This window comes from Cyanistes caeruleus, chromosome 27 (genome assembly GCF_971803275.1).
Source record: "Cyanistes caeruleus chromosome 27, bCyaCae1.hap1.1, whole genome shotgun sequence".
NCBI classification, from domain to species: domain Eukaryota; kingdom Metazoa; phylum Chordata; class Aves; order Passeriformes; family Paridae; genus Cyanistes; species Cyanistes caeruleus.
The window spans coordinates 3358463-3379253 of record NC_141727.1 but is presented as its reverse complement, the minus strand read 5'-3'; the positions used below and the strand labels follow the sequence as shown (position 1 = coordinate 3379253).

The window sequence follows — 20791 nt, the reverse complement described above, 5'->3', positions numbered from 1 at the left end:
GCAGAAAAGCTCCTGGGATGATACAGAAACTATGTCAGGGGAGCATATGAGCACCAGATGTGCCCAGAGATGGTAAAACCTTCTCACCCAAGTGAGCAAACTGCTGGGCAATTCACACAGGATATCAAACCCTAGTGAGCAGTGAATCATTTAGAGGCATAACAAGATACATTTTAGGGAGATAAAGGGATATTGATTAAAGAGATAAAGCATTATGACACTTAAAAATAATTGAGAGGTGAAGTGTCTCTGACCATCCAGCAAACATCACTCCTGCAAGCTGTGTTCCCTTGTTCAAAAGGTGGAAGGTGTAACACCAATCTGCTGCTGCCTTTGGATGAAAACTGGATCTAGAAACTGGAAATAATCCCCTCAGTGTTTGCTCCAAGAAGAGCTCATCCAGCCCTCTCTTACAGATCTGGCATTTCTCATCCCTGGGATTAAAAAATTGTAATAAACCCATGATAATGTGATTTTCACTCTGGTTCCAGAACTAAAATGGGTTTTTCTTGGTTTTTAAACAGAATCGGGTGATAAAAGCAAATTGAAACTGGTTGTTGACAGAAATTACTGACTTGTGGAGTCACAAGTGAAGCTTTACGTGATGATTTACAACAAAATAAGACACCAGCCTGATACGTGCAAACCACTTCAAAAAACCCCTCGAAGACTGTGGAAAAAGAAACGTCAAAGTGAAAGAAGGGAACTGAGAGCACAAACAGCAAGACAGACCTGAAGCAGGATCTGGGCTTTCAGATTCAAGTGCCTGATCCCATTTGGCCATCAGATCCTGCTGGGAGAGGTTTGCCAGCCTCTGTCAGTAACACTGAGCACAGGGGGGATTTCAAACCCAGAGATCCAAGACCTGGGTTCAGTCTCGAGCAGGTGTTGCAGCTCCTCAAAGGCACAAACATGGCTGTAACAGTCCAGGATGAAACTGGAGCTTGCCTGGGAGAACATGTGGAATTCCTGAACCCCCACTTCTGCAGTGTGGCACCCACAGTTTGTATCCAGGTGCCTGGAGAGCTCAAAGCTGCAGGTGAGTGACCTGTGAGCATCACCCTGATCTGGCAAATTGGTACAAATACCTCACTCTGTGAGTTGGTACAACTGCAGCTCACTCTGAGCTGGTACAACCAGCAGCTCTGAGCAGTTGCACAGAGCATGAGGTGCCACAGCTGCTGCTGTTGGTGGCACCGACCATCCTGTACAAGAAAAGTAGCGCTCACGTTTACAGCCGAGGGTAGCACCGTGTGTCCTTTGGGCAGGTTGGTGAGGACTCCTGGTGGCAGTGTCTGCTGCAGTTCACACACCTCTGTCAGCACATATCCTGCACTAATTCCATCTCCAGTCTGCCATGAGGGGTGTTTTCCCCCAGTGTCCCAGCACCTGGGACTGCTGGGAACACTTGGCAGTTAAAGGGATGAGGGGAGGTCACACCGGAGTGAGGACACCCCGCATGGTGGGGAGGTTTGGATTGGTGGCTGATCAAACATGCTTTGAGTAGCTTTTCATAAATTGAGGGAAAAAAAAAAATCCAAAATAGCTTTGTTTTTTTAAAAAAATGAACAGCAAAACCTGCCTGGCTGGAGGTTCAGGGCAAAACTTGGGGCAAGAAAAGGAGAAATAAACCATCCCAGGATCCTTGGGACAGGGCAGAGGATACACTTGGAGCTGGTGGGAAATGGGAAAACAAATCCTGGGATGGAGGAGGGGTCTTGGCAAAGGCCTGAGCAGAGCGAGGGTCTGACCCCGTTCCTTGTGTGCTGCCCACCCACACCTCCCCTCCTCAGGACCCTCCTCAGGACCCTCCTCACCCCCAGTTTGTCACCACACACGGGTGGATGTGAGTTCCCCCACCAGGGGCTCTGGACCTGCTCCCCCGAGTCAGGGCTCAGGGGTTCTCTGCTCCTGCCCTGAGCACAAGGCTCTGAACATCCCTGACACACATGAGCTGCCCCAACACCCCTTTGTGCCAGCATTCGGATTTGCTTTGATATTTTATTTCTGTAAAGCTCCTTTAATCTGTTTTATTTCTTTCTGTCACCAGCATAATCCTCTCTTGTGAGCAGCGTCTGCAGCTCATTTGGCTCCAGGCAGAGCAACTTGGCAAGACTTGTCCAGGTGATGCACAGGTGATTTCTTCCATTTATTTTTTTTCTAAAAACAACCTTATTTGTTTCTCTAGAAGTCTTTTTTTTTTTTCTTTTCTGAAAGTTCAGCTGCTGAACAAACACAAGGCTTTTGTCTTTTTGGGAAGCCAAGCTCAGTCCTGTGTGTAGGTGAGGGGTTTGGAAGGGATTTGGGTGCATGAAGCTCTCTCTCTTGGGCTCTGGGTTCACTTTACCTGGTGAATAATTTCTGAACAACCTCACAAGGTGCCTGGTTCATATTTTAACATCTAAATCCCTTTCAAAACTTACCCTTTGGGCCTGCTTTGTGCTGTGTACCCGTTACTCTGTACCAGCTTTGTAGGTTAGAAGGTTTTTGGGGTGATAAAATCTAGTAATTACATAAATGAAAAAAAAAAACCCCAACAAACCCCCAAACCATCAAAAAACTTGAGACCAGTTCTTTTTTTAACCCAGGCTTCTTAATAACTTTTACCGAATGTGTTTTTGTGGTGAGATAAAAGCATATTTTTGACAACGACCCAACACAGACAAGAACCTTTGCCTGCAGAGCAAACCAGCAGAAGCACCACGCTGATGTCAGGTCACAATGCCTGAGTCAGACTTGAAAACCCCTGGTTTTTCTCAAAGAGAAAAACAAACCGAAGAAAACAACTCCCTCGCATGATGTAAAGCTTGGATTTGCCTCTTTGCTTCAGTCCCCCGGGGGCGGGAGGGACTCAGCAGCTCTCAGCACCCCACGGGGGATGGCTGCACCCCAGATCTCCAGCCTGCACCACCACCTGCCAGACAGGGCACCCAGCAAACCCAGTGGGACCAGCAGCAAAGCACAAGGGCTCTTCCTCATGGGAGAAAGAGTTCCTGGCCCTGCTGGGGCCCTGCAGGGTCCACCAAGAACATCCCACTGAGGACTTGCAGGACACAAGGCCTGCCAGGAGCTCCAGGTTGCTCTGGGGAAGGGCTGCTACAGGAGCCAGGTTTCTCCTGAGGCCTGTCCCTCCCCTGTGCTGGGGTCCCTGATGCTCCTGTCCCTTGTAGGCACCTCTGCCTGGCACCATGGGGCTGGTCAGTGCTCCAACAGTGCCCATGGGCATTCTTTCACGTTCTCATGTGCTTGGACAAGTTATTTCACTCGTGAAGACGACACCCACTCCTTCACGTACACACCCTGAGCTGCACACACCCGTCTTTGCCAATAATTAGTTATTTACATACACCTTGAGAATTTGGAGCAGATGAAAAGCACCCCCGGCCTACAGAACCCAGGGCTGCTGCAGATAAAAGCTGTTGCACAACAAGGGTTTGCAGCACCTCAGGTATGGAACCCCACCTGGTCCCCACGGTGTTGGGGGAGGGAGGGGGGCTCCAGTCCAGCCAGCAGCTGGTACTGTGTAAGAAACAAAATCCTGTGTGTTTGTTTTCCTCTGGTTTGTGATGGAGAACAGCTGAAGAAAGCTCTGAACCAAACACTAGCACTACCTTAAAAGATAAGAACAGACCACTGTGAGTTTTAAAAAAAACCAAACATGTTGGATTTTATTATTTTTAGACCATTTAGAAAAAAAAGGACTTAAAAAACACCATCTGATAGACCCACTGCTCTGTAAATACACATTGGTTCATTGAAACATTATGTGTTCCCTCAGTTAAAAGTCAAGAAGTGGCCCATGGCTGTTGCTGCAATTCAGTGTATTTATTTGTGGGCTTTTGCTTATATAGGGCAAATTATGGCCTTTTCAGTATGTTTGTAGAGTCTCCAGAGGTTCTGAAAGCTCATGACAAGCAAAACTACTATTTTTTTACCATTTGTGCCATATCAGTGACTGTCTGCTCAGAGAACATGTGCGTGTCTAAACGCTCTCCTGCTCTGTTCTGTGCCAGGTCTCTGGCTGAGGTCACACCAGGGTCTCTTGGTAGCAAGTAAAGGAGTTAATTGGAACAGAAAAGCAAAGGCTTGTTGAAAAGAATCCTGCACCACAGAAAAAAAAAAATCCCTCATGATGTGTCATTTCCTGCAAGACTACACTGAGCCCTTTGGAACTGGATCTCCTGACATGCCACACACAGACCATGAGAAAGTTTCCACCACTGCAGAGCAGCTACTCTAGAAAAACAAGTTACACCAAAAACCCCTAAATCCCAGACTTTCAGCCTCACTCTGGAGCTGCTCCTGAGCACTGAGAACCTTCTTTAAAAGCACAGACTGGGGCAGCTGCAGCAGAAATTGCCTCTGTTGACATGCAGCGCAGTAGTTGTGGGACACAGGGGACTTTTGGGGCTGTTAGGTAAGAAGAGGCTCCAGGGGATGCCTTAGGCAGGCATCAGGTCTTTGCTCCATGGTAAGAACATGTCTGAATGCTTCAGCCACATTCCAGCCTCTCCAGAAAGCCAGTGCCACTGCCAACAGCACCTTGTGCAGCCAGGCCAGGACTGCAGCACAGGTGAGACACCTGCACCTGACTGCTGCCACAAAGGGGCAAGAAGGGCCTTTGGGGAAAAGTGCCACTGTGTCCATGGCATCAGAAGAAAAGGAGAAGGCCTGATTTCTCATACAGAAACCAAAACTAGTGGTGTCTTTCTAGGGAACAATTACAAGTGATATAAGCACCTCTCCACACTGTAATAACTGTGTTTAGACATATGAGGTTCCTTTTCTGCCTGCTGCAGGATACCCTGTGCCTCTCCAGGCCCCTTCACATTGCTACGCTGCTAACCTGACATGTCATTAAGCCCTGGCATCCTTTGGAGACAAGTGACAGAGGCAGGGAAGGTACAACAGCTGCAGAGCACGTTCTGAAATCAAACAGTACTTCATTACAGAGACACAGGAATTGAGTCAGTGATTATTCTTTCTTCTCTCCCTCCTCAGCGATGGGGTCTGCGGGCGGCTCCTCCACGGTCGCGCTGTTGCTCTCTGAGCCGGTGTTGCTGTCGCTGGTTCCCTCCTCAGCTGTGCTGTCCACCCCTTCCTGCCCACTCTCCTTGTCCTCTGTGGTAGAGGTTCCTTCTTCACCATTCTGCTGGCTCTCTGTGCTCTCTTCTGGGTGAGGCTCTTCTGGAAAAACATATTTCTCAGTGTCAATTACATGCCAATATTTATTTAGATTGTGCAATTAGGATTTAGGAAGAAACAGAAGCTGTAATAAATCCGAGTATTCCATAGCACTCACTTATGTCACGTAGAACATGCAGGGACAGGCACAGCTCAGGGATCTCTCAGTGCTGAGGACACATGTGGTCCTGCCACAGCATCCTGATGTCAGCCACAGCTGCCTGACCTCAGAAAGCCATGCTCCTTGTTATAGCAGAAGCACTGGAATTCAAACTCCTTGGTCCCTCTTTCCTTATGCCCCTGCTGTTGCAGCAGTGACTCACTGATGTCACTGGGACTCCTGAATCCAGCAGCATTTCTTACTCCCACTGTGCAGAGCACAAAGCAGCTGGAAAACTTGCCTGAGAGCAGCATAGGAAGCATTGCTGTTTTATCATCCTGGCTGGGCACTGACACTGGGACAAGGAAACACTCCCAGTTGCTCCCAGTTAACCAAAGTCTAACTTCTGGTTTACTATTTTTCCCCCTGGGTACATCACACACAAAGCATGACATGGGGCTCTGCGGGATCTTATCCTCTCCTCTTTTAAAAATGAGTGATTTAATGAGAAGCAAGCAAATGCCTTTGTTCACCAAGATGCAATGCACTGTTCTCCTCAGAGACCCTTTAATGCTGATCCTTGGAGGATTCTGCAGCTGATGATTGGATGCAGTTACCTGTCTCCATTGGAGTGCTCTCCTCTTCCTTCTTCTCCTCCCCCTTGCTGGCTGCCTGCTCCTCCTCGGCTGCCAGGCTGTTCTGACTGCGCTCGGCTTGCTCAGCTGCTTCCTTTTCCCTTTCCTCCTGTCTCTTGCGAGCCTGTTCCTCAGCTTGAGCAATTTCAGCTGCAATTTTTTCCATATCCACTTCCACCTTCAAACTGCATAACTAGCAATTAAAAACAAAACAAAACTCTTTAGCTCTTTTATTACCTCATTTACCCTGAGAAATAAATCATCAGTAAACCCCAGCGATGAGTTCATTATTTCTACACGCAGCACAGTCCTTTTGATTGTACAAAGTTTATATTAAAAGTAACTAGGGAGGGAGATACAGGCATATTAACAAAAAAAGGGGAGAGGCAGTAAATAAAACTTGTTATTTGAATGCAGCCAAGGAGAGCAGTGTGCCCTCCACAGTGGCTTCAGGCCACCTTCCTCCAACTACTCTGAGTGAATTCACCCAGCCCAGCCTGGTAGCACTTCTAAACTGTACTGGCCCAATGTCCCCTAAAGGTCACTGAAGGAGGAAAACATCCTGTATTTTGTACCACCCACACCAGGGCACTGCCCCAGCAGCTGGGCAATTGCTCAGAACTGAACAGAGAACTGAAGCACTTATACCACTGTGGAACCAGCAGCTTCCTCAGAGTGAGAAAAATGAGTTGTACCCTTTTAAGCTCGTTGTTGAAAGATTCTGTGCTTTCCAAAAACTTCCTCTTCTTTTCCTGGTGACGCTCCTCAATTTGCAGCAGCTCAGCTTCAAGCTTACGCTGGAAGTGAAAGGAAAAGCAAGAACCTCACTGTGCAGTCACCTAAAAACTGGGCAAAGCTACAGCTACACATACCAATTTTCATATGGGTTTATTTTTAAATATTGGTCTAATACGTAAACATCCTTTTGCCTGCCTCTGATACCCACTAACTCAGAAGTTCATACTGAAAAGTAGGAACAGTACATGGGTCTGTGCAGCAGTTTGAGCACATTGTAAATGAAACACTGTGTACCTGAGGTGAAGCTTCCAGCATCAAATCTGCACATTTTCTTTCCTATTCTGCACCCCCAGGTCTGTGTATACCTATCCCACAGGTCTGTATATACACAGCTCACAGGTAGAGACACACCCTTCACATCAATTATATTCTCTACCACAGAAAGACCACTGTTCACAGGAAAGAAGGACAACCACCCCCTCCACCCTCCAAATCTTCTGTGATTAAAAAAAAACTCCAACAAATCTCTACCTAATTCTGGTCTCACTTCGCTCACACACACACTGATCATGCTGAAAGGGTTCTTTTGGTAACATGAGTGCTTGGAAAAGCACATGCATGTGCCCAAAGCTGGGTGAAACAGGCAGGTGTGGCTTCACCATATATTTTGTATAAATTTAACTTTCAATGGAAAATGTTAGAATAGGGACAATTCACTGCAAAAAACCAGAATCATTACAAACAAGATGACTTACCAGGTATCCAAGATCACAACCCTACCAGTACTTACTAACCAGCAGACTTTTACACTGCATACAGAGGGTTGTGTGTAATAATGAAGAACTATGCAACTAACACTTAGGATATCCCAAAGAACAAAATACAGTTAAACATGATCCTCCAGAACAAAACAGCACAGAAGGTGAAGTCTCACGTTCTGCAGCTCCCAAGAAATCCTAGGGATTATCTCCTGGAGCACACAGAACATTGACACCCAGCAAGAACAATCATGTAGGTGATCAAATGATCCAAGACTTGGAGTCCAGCCCAACCCCACCACGTTTTAACCGCATCCGCATCCTTTCTTTTTACCTGATGAACCATTAAAGACTGAACCTGGCGTTTCAGGACTTGCATTCTGGCTGTGGTGACCACGGAGCGGACGTCGGGCACCACGCTCTCGCTCAGGATCTCGCTGATGAGCCGGTGGTTCCTCTGGAACCGAGCCGTGGCCGTGTGCTTCATGGAGAACCCATCGTCGTAATCTGCAACAGGAGTTCGAGGGGGAACTGCTTTGATTCCACAAAATGACAGCCAAGTCTAATGATGCTGTACCCACACTAGCACTCACAGAAAACAAAATAGGAGCCCTAACACCAGTAGTTCTCATGTCACAAAGTTCACAGTAACACAGACAGAGCATCAGAGAATCACGAGAGGAGACAAAGTGTGGCCAGGGCAGCATTTACCTGGCACAGCTCTAATGGCTGATTTCACATGCATTTCCCACAGCTGAAATTGGGACTGACCTAGTTATTCACTCTGTTGCTTTCCACATTTCCACAGTAAGAGGACTATTAATACACCAAATAAAAGACCCATTCCTGATTAATCATGTTTCCAGAATAAAATGCCAGCAGGATAGTCATTCATCTATAAATAACCTTTGCAGCACAGATCAAAAACACTTATTTTTTAAAACACAGAGGGCTGAAAGCATGAAGCAGTGAGACACATTTACTCATCACCAAAAATTCACAGTCATGTATTAAGAGTATTCGATTATTTATTAGTAAGTGCACTTTCTCTAAAGAGAAACTAGTTAAACAATAAGTATGAATTATTTCCCAGAACAATGCCGTGTATAAAAGTCCAGAAACCTAATTTGTTTTACATTAAGTATTCCTACTGGAGATGACTATCCCAATTATTCACAGAAATCTTAAGAAGCTGAACACCATGCCAGGGGATACTAGCAAAGAAGAGAACTAGTTAAATGGAAGTTTATTTCAAATTGTTATATTGTATCTCATTGAGTTATCTGATTAAACAAAGCAAGAAAGAGGTAACAGTTGGTTCTGCCCCAGCCTACTTTGCTCAGGTAGCACAGAACAGAATCTCAAGTCCCCAGGTTCCAGCTATTCCAGCATGAAATGTATTTACATATATGTTGCAATTACCTCACACGGGGGAAAGTGCTGTTTGCCATGAGCTTTATCTCAAGGGTGTGCTTTTACAAGGGGGAAGGAAAAAAAAGGGTGTAACTGAGTACATTTTTCACCCTCAGGTTTCAACAAGTATTTGGTGATGAATTTAAAAGCAGCCATGAGGTGTGTGAGGCTGACTTTTCCCACTGGGTGGGGTGCATTTCCTTGCAGTCAAATAAACTTTCAGAATTTTCTCATCAACTTGTCAGCAGCAAAGGCACCTCAATACCCAAACAATCTCAAATGACAGTTGTTGAACACATTCAAAGTTCAGGTGCTCTTAATCACACCAGAACTCTGCCTGTCAAATTTATGTGCTTCTGGTAATAAAGCACAACATTCCATCCAAGCCAGATTAAATCAGGCATCTCAGCCTTTTCTAAAGCATGTGCTAAAGCCATTACGGAACCATAAGCAGACTGATTTGGTTTGAACTATTAAGCATTACTTCACACTTAATTAAGAAGGGTTGGAATAACTTTTGCCACGGGTGCCACCTTACTTTTGGGAACAAAGTCAGCTGTATGGAATAAAATGTGGTAATGAAAATCAGCATTAAAGCACCAAAGCAGAAACAAAGCCACGTGAAGCGCTGCGGAAGGTGCACATGGGTGGTTTTCTGTATCTCCAAGGCCTGTCCTGCCATGAGAACATCCCACTGGGAGTGCACACAAGCTCCTTACCATCGGGATCCTCCGCGGGCTGGATGCTCATGTAGGGCTCCCCCTTCTCCATGCGCGACTGGCGCTGCCGGCTCTCCTCTTCCAGCGCTGCCTCGGCGCGGCTCTTGGCGTTGATGTAGGCCAGGTAGGCAGGGGAGTTGTGGTAGGCCTTCATGGACTCGTTGTACTCGATCTGAAAAGTGACCAACACAGTTTGATTGCACCACTGGGTGATTCCCACCTTGCCACAACTGCGCTCTGTGTAACTCACAGTGTGGTTACACTGGCAAAGCTGAATCTGGCTGAGATACAAATGACCAGATTCTCTCAGTCTTTCTTTTTTAAAAATTAGAACTTCCTCTATAGTCGTTTGTGTTTTAAAAACACAGCTGGTTTTTAGGTCCTTTTCAGTTTTACTACCTGGAGGTCTTAAGATAGCTTTGTTTTCTGAGGTTTCAAAATCAAACACCTCAGAACATTTAGGATCAAGTTCTGGTAAGATGAAAATAGCAAACACAGAATATTCTTGGTAATTCTCTGAAGTTCTAACTAAATCTGTGATTCTGATTTCTTCTCCTTCCTTATGCCAGCATGTCACGAACCACTTTTCAAAATCACTTAAGATTTGTCCATTCTTTGACCCATCCCTGCTCTGGGATGACACAGAAAGCTGCAGCCAGGCTCCTGTCTCCTCCTGGCAGCAGGACAGCAACACTATTTTCATTTTCTTTGAAATACCTTTTCCCTTTGAATTGCTTTCTTTAATCTCACTTTCAAGATTTTATACAGTGATTTGAGCTATTTCCAATGAAAAAATGGATATAAACTCTGATATTGTTAAAGGTACCTAAAATGTTTGTTTATGATCAGGACCAGAATCCTTCTGCCTTGGCACTGCACAAACAGAAACCAGCTGGCCCCTGCCCCAAGGAGCTTACAATCTAAACATCATTACCAAGGTAAAAATAGAATTCCTGGATTCTTTTTTCTCAGCTAAGAGCACCAAGCTTTGCAGTACTTCTCTACTGCCTTGGAATAGAACCAGCTGAGATTTGACCAGGTAGCCAGAGCCTCAGGTGCCTGCCAGGTGTAAGCACAACACATCAGCTGGAAAATTCCCCCTTTGTACCTGAGAATCACAAGAACAGTCTCGTACAGGTGCTCAACACTTACCAACCTAGACACGAGGCAGCTGTCATCTCTGGTCATTAAGATCAATAAAACCAAAACAAAAGCACAAGAAAACCCTACGAGTGGTATCATTTTCTATTAAGAAACAAAACACTAATGCCACAGCATGGAGTTCCACCAGGAAAACCAAACCCCACGTGACTGGAAGTCTCTTAGGAACATGTTCATGACAACAGCAGTAGTTGCAGAGCACCAGTTTTGAAAGAGGATTTTGGTGTTGAGACAATCTTTTCAATACTGATGTTGTACAATCAAATCCATTCATTAAACAGTTAAAATCGACACTCAATTATAAATACTTCATTTTGAATTAGGTCTAAAAACTGACCAGTCACAGTTGATGCACAGTTATTTAAAAAAATCTAAGAGACGTGTCAGGACAAACTTCCATTTAAGTTACATACAGGGCTCTCGTGAATGCCTCAAACACCCCTGCATGGGGAGGATGAATTTTTCTTCTCAGACCAGTTCCTAGAAGAATCAGCTGTAATAAACATCCCAGATTTCTTCCATTTACCTTTTCAGCTTCATATTCATTCAAATACTCTTGCTTCTCTTCATCAGTGAGATCTCGCCACATTCCTCCAATAATCTTGCCAATTTCCCATAACTTCAAATCAGGATTGGACGCCTTCACTTGGTCCCAGACCTTAACAGAAACAGCTGGAGCTTTACTAATGATATCTAAATACTTCCAAATTAAACATTTTATATTGTCATCTCAGTGTTCTTTCTGGAATCACCATGAAAAACAGGATAAAGTTAGGAATGAGTCTGGCTAAACTATCTGGATTATTTTCTGGGGCAGGAAGTCAGTAGGAAGCCAGCTACTGAACCACGTAATTGCTGAGTGGCTTTGGTCTCATGGGAATATTGCCTTTAACCCTCTCAATTCTCTTCTTAAATGAACATCGCTGCATCTCGGGGAAAAAAATGCTACTGAGTAAACACATCCAGCAGTAGATTATGACAGAGACTGAGCTTTTCAGATCAGAATGTAACATTTCACAATATTTCAGTCTTGCTGATCAATCTGAGTTCCAACAAGTTCTGACTCCACCAAAAAGGTTTCTAACTTTATAGGGAAAAAAAAAGGAGAGCTGCCAGTGTAATTTCTTGCTGCGCCACTTGACTTTTTTTTTTTTTTTTTTTTTTTTTTTTTGTGTGTGTGTTGATGTTTTTTGGCCTAAGACAGACATGCTGGTAAAGATACTTTACCAGAAGTGGAAGAAATTCCTTCTGGCTCACCCGCTTCAGCCAGGCTGCCATGCCCTCCCCATGCCCCATCAGATTCCAGACTCCACAAGAGTCTCTCTCCTACTTTCTGTCAAACAGTTCAGAATAGCGAAGCAAACGTTGCCACGGGCTAGGGTGGTGAAGGAGAACATGCAAAGTCCACTCATTGCTACTCTTCAGTCCAGCTACAGCACTGCACAAAGCCCAGAAAACGCAAGGAATACTTCCTTTATATAAAAAAGTTCTGTCAGTAAGTCACAGGAACTTCTGAATGTGGCGGGGTGGATCCTTGTCAGCAGACAGTGGTAGGAATTAGCATTTTAGCAATTTTCCCCCCAGAAATTGGCAACTGTGTGACCAGACTACTGCTGCCTTTGTTCTGCAGGGCAGACTCTGTACTTTACATCCCCTTAAGAGAGCGCAGGCTGTTAGGAGTCAACGTTTAGAAGCTGAAACTAAGATCATAGCAATTAATTGTTAGCACAAACGAACACTGACTTTATTACTGATGGACACTGTAATACCCACCTTCCGGCTGTACCTCATGTAGGGCATCAGGGGCTTGTCTGGGGGTTTGGGGGGCTTTGGAATGGTAATACCAGAGGAAGCCTATAAAAGAACCGGATAAATCCATTCGTTAATGGGGTCGCTGAATAGTTTCTACACGCACTAGTTTTGGAAAACACTCATTCTTGTGCATTCACACACCCCCACCAAGAGAAGCAAGCAACATGACCCAAAAAAAATGCCCAGTCTGTAAAGGAACAAGCACTAGCTAGAGCTATTCCTCACAGGAATAATTTTCCAATGTAAATTTGTTCTTTTCTCTCTAAGTTTACAGAGCAGTAACTAGACAAATCCTCAAAAGGGCTCCATGTTCTTAAAACTGAACTATGCAGATAGGAACTGACATGGAAACACTAATCCCAGCAGGTTATTTTTTCTCACTTCTGGTAAATAACTTATTTTATCTGTTTTGAGAAATTTAATGTGGCTACTGTACAGGTGAAAAAAGATACGAAAAAAGTTTAAAAACATTAAGTTAGAGACATTATCAAATAATTCTAGCAATTATTTTTCTGCAAAATTTGTCAGTGGTAATTTGGAGCCCATTAACAGACGCTTCACAAAAAGAAAACAACCCTATGCAGCTAAAAGGTAAATATGTGCTCTACTTGTAGCCAAGCTGTAATGAATTGTCCCAATTAGCCTGGAACATGTTCCTGTGCTCTGTCTTTCTTTGGCTTTATGTTGCCAGACACAGTGCTGGCACCACACAAAAGGCCACTGAGCTTTAATGCTGCTGCTGGGTCCCCTTGCATCCCCTAAACCCACAGAACACCTAAAACAGTGCAGTGACATCACAGCCCCTGTCAACTGCAGGGTCTGAAACCCTCCACTCTTCCAGCACTTCCACATATTCAGCAGTTCTATTAAGTGGGAGTATTTACATGAAAATATAAAGCAGGCTCAAGATCTTTCAGGGCTGTGGCCTGTAGATCAATACTTGGGTGTAGCCCAGAAGGCTCACATTCAATACTCTGTTTTCCTCCTGACAGGTGTTTTGTTGTTTTTTTTTAAAAATTTATTTTTTTATTTTTTGTTTGCTGAATTTATGGAGCTCTATGAACAATGCATACAGAACTGTGTATAAATAATGTGCATGAGGTATATGCATTACCAAAATGTATACATAGATACACATACAAATGGGTTGGAAAAACATTAACGGAAACTGTTTAATGCTTTTAAATTAAGAGGGATTTAAAGACACCATCCATATACTGGGATATGCATGGCAGAGCAGGCTGTGTATGCTTGTGACATACAGAAACAATGGAAGTTCTCAGACAAAACCTGACTTAGTCTTGTATAAGGAAAGTATCCATTTGGACAGTCAATTCCACCTTGTAGGGGAAGGTCCTTTCTGTAAATGCTTTAACAAATTGGATGAACTTCATATAAGAAGTTTGAAAGAAGGTTTATATGAAAGGCATAGAAAGAGTATACTTCTTTAAAAGCACCATGTATTTGATCCTTGAGAAATCTTCGTATCACCTTCCAAACTGATAAGAAGTTTTGAGGTACAAAGTTCTACGTGGAAAAACTCTAAAGTTGTGAGATATTTAAGAAAATATCAGGGATTTACTCTCTTTCTGCTGTGGTATAAAAGTGTTACATTTCCACTGTCTATTTTTGTTTCCCAACTGCATACAATGCTAGGACTTGATTCATGTTTGAAAGAAGCTGTCACCTCCCTCATCACTTGTCTCCATCTCACCGTTTACCCAATGAAAAATGAATGTAACATCCATTTCCCACACACTGACACATATATGAGCTGAAAGGATTCTATTTTATTATCAACATCACGCTTTTGTTGAAAAAATAATGACTGAACTTGGGACTGTGCAGTTATTATCAGACTAAGACTAGAAAGAAAAATAAAGGCCTGTACCTCTCACATGGCTTAACAGGATGATGCAACTACTATCAATGATCTCCAGCTTGCAAAATGTTCTTCCTTATTTTTGTACCAAAAAAAGCAGTTCCCTCCCTCCAAAAATTCATACCAAGCTACAGAACCTTTTCCTATGCATGCAGTGGTTACTGAAGACCACACACTCTGTCTTTTTGGATGTCTGCATCATATACCATTACCAGTTTTCCCTGCTGAGTAAAATCCCATTTTCCTGCAAAAGGTTTCAGAGTGAAAGGGAAGGGGGGAGAAGGTAAGAAATAAGAATGAGAAGTTGGTTTTGTTTTTTTTTTTTTATAAAGAAGTGGCAGCAGCCAAGACTCCGAAGAACCTAACCCTAAAGCCATTTCTGGTCAGTTCCTGGTGTTTGCCGGAGGATGTAATAGTTGATTCTCCTACCGTGACCCGGCTGTTGGTGCCCGGGTTCCCTCCCAGCCTGTAGTTGTTGTAGGCCAGATGGCTGTATGGATTGTATCCCACAAACCCTGGGGTGCTGGGCATTTGCTGATGGAAACAAATGAGACAAAAACACGAATGAGAAATGAGCTCAAACGAGGAAAACACAGAAATGAAAATGAACTGCAATATGGCATGCAAAAGCAACCAGAATTCAAACAAGCAATGAGGTGTAGCAGTTGGTGTCTTCCCAACACACACAGCTTACTTCAGTATAAACCTAGTAAGGAAACAGGACTTTTAAACAAATGTGTCACTACAGATTTCTGTCTGAAATTGTTGATTTTAGTTCTATTAACTGTGTAACTCATTTAAACAGATATTCTGTAAATTCAACTCATGGCTAATGAAGTTTTCCAACATAAGCCACCAAGGAATTCAGAAGATTCTTGTCTCCCAAAGGTGAAAGTTAAAGGATAACACAGCACCCAGTGATGGGGCAGAAATCCCCAGTACCCACATTTATTGAAAAATCCCTGCCTACTTTTCTTTCCAGAATTCTGCCTTCCCAACAAGTGGGTTAGGGGGGGAAATCTCTCAAAGCACCATTTGTGCTCCACTGCCAGTGGCTGAAGACAATTCCCATGGACATCCCTCTGTTATAAGGCAGGCTGTACACTGACAGAGCTGAGGAACTCTACATCTGCAGTAAGACCTATAAATTAAAAACTTTAAACTAGTCTGAACACATCACCAAATCCAAGACAATTCAGAAGTTAATCAATACATCGTCATTCATTCATGGAAGTAGATTGTTTTGTTCTCACCTCAGTCATGCAGAAAAAAAAAATAAATCGTTTCTTTACATTCCCTCTCATTTAGCAATAGACATTCAAGTTTCACCAGGTTCTCTGTATTACCCTCCTCAAATAAATTTAATTTTTTTCCATTATTCCCCCCTTTCCCAATCAGATTGTGTTACAAAAATAGATCAGCTATTTAATGGTAATAGCGATTAAGTCCTGACTGTGGTGGTTCTATGATTCCATTAGGATTCACCAGAGTCTAGAGTTTTTCTGGACATTTAAATGTCATTCCCACAGTGTCCCACTCTCCAGCAGCCCTATAAACATTCCAAGAAGTCTTCCACAGCGATTTGCTGATTGTACCTCTTCCAGATTACAGTTATAAAAATTACAGATGGGTTCAGGACTCTAAGAACCGAAGTATGACACGCACAAACACAGAACAGAAGCGTCCTAGGAGCTGACTACAGTAACTAGGAAGGTTTCAGGTCAATGCAGACATACTGCAGAAGTGTATTTCTCAACACACAAGTGCAGAGGAAAATTATCCTTTAACAGTCAGTGTTCAATAGAGATTTTATTGCCAAGCTTTTGAACTCAGTCACAGCAGCTGATGTGCTCATCTGTATGCCTGGGCTCACGACATACACATTCACTACTTCATAAGGCACCGTTTTACTACAGTTTTTTGTATTACCATAACAACAGGTTTTGAATATGTTGAACTACACCTCTTCAATAAAACCAGATGACAATTGCAATCTCCATCTGCTTAATTCTTTATTTCTGCAAGACAGGATTTAAATGTTACCAGGAACTACCTTGCATCACATGGAGAATTTTTATTTCAGGTACAGTACTGCAGTTTTGAGTATTACTGGGATTTTGTTGACTGCAGCACCTGGAACTGGCTGTGGAAGAACAAGCAAGGTTATTTAGCTACTTTGTGACTTGAATTAACAGAGCACAGGCCATCACGTGAAGGACTGTATAAAATATAATACAGAATAAAAGATGCTTGTAAGACAGGCAATGCATGTCACTGGTTGCAGTTCTGACATGTGCTTCATGTATCCTTCTGAAGGACTGTACCACATCAACATGAACCATTCAACATTTGTATTCATGCTACAACCCAAAAGAATCATGTGTGTGTGCACAGCTCTCGATGCAGGAATCCAGCGGTCAGAGTGGATCCATCATGTTCCTTCTAACACTGCCACAGACCTATTTCGCTGTGTGCAAAATGAAAACTCTGAGAAAACTATGCAAATCAAGTTTTATTTATGTAAACTTATAAAAACATAACTTGTATTTATGCATTATATAATTTTCAAGCCTCTTCCTGTAAAGTATGGCACAATAAATTCGAAGATCGCATTCCTTCTAATTCCCCTCCTGCAGAGATCAAGGACACACTACTGGGAACAGTTTTCCAATTCACTTTGGTAAAAAAAAATTCACCATAGCATCTTTTCTCAATCTTCTGTACAAAGGATTTGTTCTAGAACCCAAACTATTCGCAAATGTGACCAAGGATGTGCATTTACTTTCACACAGTTACTTCCCACAGCACACTGGTACTGCAGCACCTTTGCACATCCAGGAATGTCACCTGACAGGATTCAAAGCTCCTGTTTATGATTTCCTCAGTGTCAGGCCACACCACTTTACTAGAAAGTAAAATACTTCCCATGCCCTAGACTCCAAAATACCAGTGATTTCAAGGAATGCAAGACTGGCATCAGGAGTGTTTCATTATTCTGACCTGATATAACAGGATGTTTCATAATCCTGCATTCCACTAAAAAGCAGCTCAGTACAACTGAAATGTGGAAAACGCACTGTCTGCCCATGATTTGGGCACAGGTTGAGTAGGATGTTTTACAATCAAATATATCAGTTGATTCTTAACCATTCCAGTTCTGCTGCAACCTACTGTGAGTCATTTGAAACAAGAGACTGCTCACAGAAAATTCAGTGTCTGCAAGATCCAGCCTTAAAGGCAAACCAATTTATTCAGCTTCTCTTTCCCAAACTTCTCAAAAAAAAAAATACTAATTTAAACAATGCATATCACACTAATACTGTGTTTCCCATACAGGAAGATGATGCAACTCTGTAATTATTGTTCTGGGAAGTTACTAAAGGGTCTGTGTTAATGAGAAAAATCACTATACTTACGGTTGCAGGAGCTGGGGTGGGAGGTGGGGCATAGGATGGCCTTTCTGTTAAGATAGAAATGTAAGCACATTTTTTTTTCTTGAAAATCTGAACGAATTTTTAAGGCATCTGCTGTGGCCAACATTTTTAAAGGAATGTACAAAAACAAGCAAATTCTACTCTGAAAGACTTTGCGTTTTGCCACTGAACAGCAAAAAGCAACACAAGAAAAAGAAATGAAAAACTGAACCCCGCACATTGCTCTAGTCCCAGCCTTTTATTCAAGCACAAGACTGCAGAATATGAAATTCATTTATATATACACCAATTACATGGAGGGAAAGCAAAAATGCAGTCCAACAGGATTTAGAAGCTGTGATATCTGGATTTCCTACAAAAACAATATGCCAGGAATCAGCCACAGCAGGATTTAAGGCCAAGAGTTTAGTCACTACACTCGCTAATTTCTTTTAATGCCAGGAATAATGGCATCATCTCAGAAACAGGTTCTGCAGAACCAGATCTTTAAAACACCAAGTTAAAGAAAGAAAAATCTTTTAAAGAAACTTACTTGACATTTTGATAGTCAAATTTTCAGCCACCTGACATTATATTTGTACTTCTGCAAGACAAAAGAAGATCACGCTAATAAGTGTTGTACCTTTCCCCCCGCCAGATCTTTGAAGCTTCGATTGTTATCGGTATCAGTGATTATCAAAGTTTGTCAATTTTGGAATACAGAAAGAAAGTCAGAAACCAAGGTGTTATCCCTTTGAAAAATTGACTTTACAAGGAATCTGGCCTTAAATAGCTGTGCAAGAGCTATTTAAGAGAGAGGTTTAGATCACTTTCATATTAAAGGGACTAAATAAATATATTTTGTCTCTTAAGGAATAAAGAGAACACACCTCATTATTTTACACTCACTTTTTCAGAAATCTGGTATTAACACATAAATGACCAAATTATGTATTTCCTTTACAGGGAACATAGAACAATCACCGAGCCCGGCAGCTGCGGTCTGACAGGCAATGCTTAACCTTTTAGCAAAATACCCAGAAGTGCGTCAAAGAGCGCTGTAAAAAAGCGTTTCTTCGGTCCTTCTCTTCAAATAACGCCACAGCAGCTGCAACCTCCTTCAGAATCCCTATTAACGACGTGCTCCGGGCTCGCACACGGGGCGGGCTCGGGGAGACCGGGCAAAGCCTGAGCGGGCCCAAGGCGGCCACCGGCGGGGGTCCCTCGGCCCTAGCGCCCCCTCCCCGGGCCCAAGGGCCCTCCTGAGCCCCGCAGCGCTGCCGGAGAGGGACCGGGGCCGTCCCGAACCCCCCGCTCAGCCCCGCCGGGCCCCCGGCACTCACCCGCTCGGCGCGGCCGCGCTCCCTTTGTTCCCACGGGCCGGGGCGGCGGCGACGGCGCCTGCGCACTGCGCTCCGCACTTTCGACACACCGGCCCCGGCCCGCCGATGCCTCCCTGATCGCTATGGGGGGCCTGTTCGGCTGCCCCGCGCCCCACCGAGGGGCCAGGGCCGACCCCGCACCCTCCGGGACGGCGGCGACTCCAGAGGCCGTTGCGAATCTGCGGGATGCAACCCGAGTTCCGCGCGAGGGGCGGCCCCGCCCGCCATTAGCGGCAGGGAGGCGCTGTCCCGCGGCGTGTGAGCGGGGTTCCCGAGGCACCCCAGACCCTCTGTGACAAGCACCGCACCGTCCCCTCCCCGGTGGCCGTGCCCCGAGTGATGGCTGCCGGTGGTGAACCTGCGGCGCAGAACGGGCGCACAGGGAAGGGCCTGCGGACGCCTCGTGCCCGCTGCGCTTTGGCGCCTTTTTCCCCCTCACGGGCAGCGCGCGGCCCCTGAGGGGAGTTTGGCGCCTTTTTCCCCTCACGGCCAGCGCGCGACCCCTGAAGCCCCTGGGCTGCCGTGAGGCCACGGGGAAATGCTGCGGGGTCGTGTCCGAGCCCGAATAATATCCCATAAAATCAGCGATGGAGTCAGGTGCACCGTCCGTCAGTGCTGGGAGATCCTGCTCTGTGCCGAAATGGCTGTTTGGAATGGCAGCGTTTTCAGAGGCGGTTCAGTGGAGCAGGATGAGCTCTGAGGGCAGCGGGAAGGTGCCGGCGTTTGGGAGAAGGTCAGGAAAGGGATAGCGTTAGGGATGGCTGGGAAGGCAGCGAGATGGACCCCGGGTATTAAATACGATCATACATGATAATTGTCAATTAAATGAGCCTGACGAACTCAAAACACTGCTGCGGAATCTCACGGGATTATAAATTTCCTAGTAGTCTGGGAGCAGTGGAATTGTCCACAATTCCTTGCAGCAATCAGCAAAGTAATCACACACAGGTAAAACCCTCACAAATATCAAACAAGGTGAAGCATGTGGATTGAGGGTGTGAAGAAGACTAAGAGTTTCAGATCTCAGCATTCAGCTTTACAGCCTTTTACACTGAAAATTATCAGTGACTGAACTAAATATGAAAACTTAGGCAGTGAAACTTGAAATTGAAATTTTGTTACTGAATGTTTGACGTTGAAATTGAATGTTTGGCATTGAAATGCTCTCACGTGGCCAATAAGATATATTTCTAGACATTCATGTGTGAGAATTTGTGTGGATCTGAGGAAAGCCAAGGGGGTTGATACCTGCCTAACCCAAAAGGATAGAAGGTAGGTGAAAAAAAGAAAAACTAACTGAACATGGGTTGCTGCAAGTTGGGTCCATTTTTCTTGATGCTTACAGTTCCACTGGCCCAGTGTGTTTTCCTGCTTAAATAAACTTATTTTTATGAACAAATAAAGCGACAAGAGCTCTGCCCTCATCTGCTTAGACTCTGCTGACTATACCTACAATAGCCATTTATTGACATGCAGCAGAATAATCTGTGACTTCAATTTGATATTAAAACAAGAGTTGAAAAGATTCCTCAGCCAGCAAAATACATCACACTAGTTCACCAACTTCACTGGGTCAGGAAAAGGTAAAGAAAAG

At 44.2% G+C, this 20791-nt stretch overlaps 1 protein-coding gene and 2 long non-coding RNA genes across 10 annotated transcripts in view; 2 read left to right on the top strand and 1 right to left on the bottom strand.

The window, feature by feature from the left end:
- Positions 1–6194, top strand: part of LOC111939979 (uncharacterized) — a 26223-nt gene extending 20029 nt beyond the window's left edge. The window contains exons 3-4 of the long non-coding RNA XR_015279566.1: positions 525–1039; positions 2051–6194. This is a non-coding gene — a long non-coding RNA (uncharacterized LOC111939979). The remainder of the gene's footprint in view (positions 1–524; positions 1040–2050) is intronic.
- Positions 3637–19647, bottom strand: SMARCE1 (SWI/SNF related BAF chromatin remodeling complex subunit E1). 6 transcript variants are annotated; one of them, XM_086864673.1, is made up of 11 exons: positions 19159–19647; positions 18369–18419; positions 17819–17862; positions 14832–14936; positions 12482–12562; positions 11235–11366; positions 9548–9719; positions 7750–7922; positions 6615–6716; positions 5902–6112; positions 3637–5187 (listed from the first exon to the last, which is right to left on the bottom strand). In XM_086864673.1, exons 2-11 carry the CDS (start codon positions 18373–18375, stop codon positions 4976–4978), a joined length of 1239 nt encoding a protein of 412 aa, XP_086720799.1. In that variant the 5' UTR covers positions 18376–18419; positions 19159–19647; the 3' UTR covers positions 3637–4975. The 6 variants fall into 6 exon arrangements, with proteins under 6 accessions (XP_086720799.1, XP_023798237.1, XP_086720801.1 ...); XM_023942469.2 differs by lacking the exon at positions 19159–19647 and adding an exon at positions 18838–19128; XM_086864675.1 differs by lacking the exon at positions 11235–11366 and having other exon boundaries at positions 19159–19378.
- The window catches only part of LOC111939977 (uncharacterized), a 32431-nt gene continuing 30824 nt past the window's right edge, over positions 19185–20791 (top strand). Inside the window, exon 1 of one of the 3 annotated variants that reach the window (XR_015279565.1) lies at positions 19185–20469. This is a non-coding gene — a long non-coding RNA (uncharacterized LOC111939977). The other 2 variants (XR_015279564.1, XR_002869400.2) reach the window with 2 other exon arrangements.

What these genes read in the sequence shown, in the direction of transcription:
- SMARCE1 (XM_086864673.1), bottom strand. An exon ending in CCACCCCAGCTCCTGCAACC is followed by an intron (nt 14,937 to 17,818) that starts GTAAGTATAGTG and finishes TGTTTCCATCAG; the next exon opens with CAAATGCCCAGCACCCCAGG. An exon ending in GCACCAACAGCCGGGTCACG is followed by an intron (nt 12,563 to 14,831) that starts GTAGGAGAATCA and finishes GTTCTTTTATAG; the next exon opens with GCTTCCTCTGGTATTACCAT.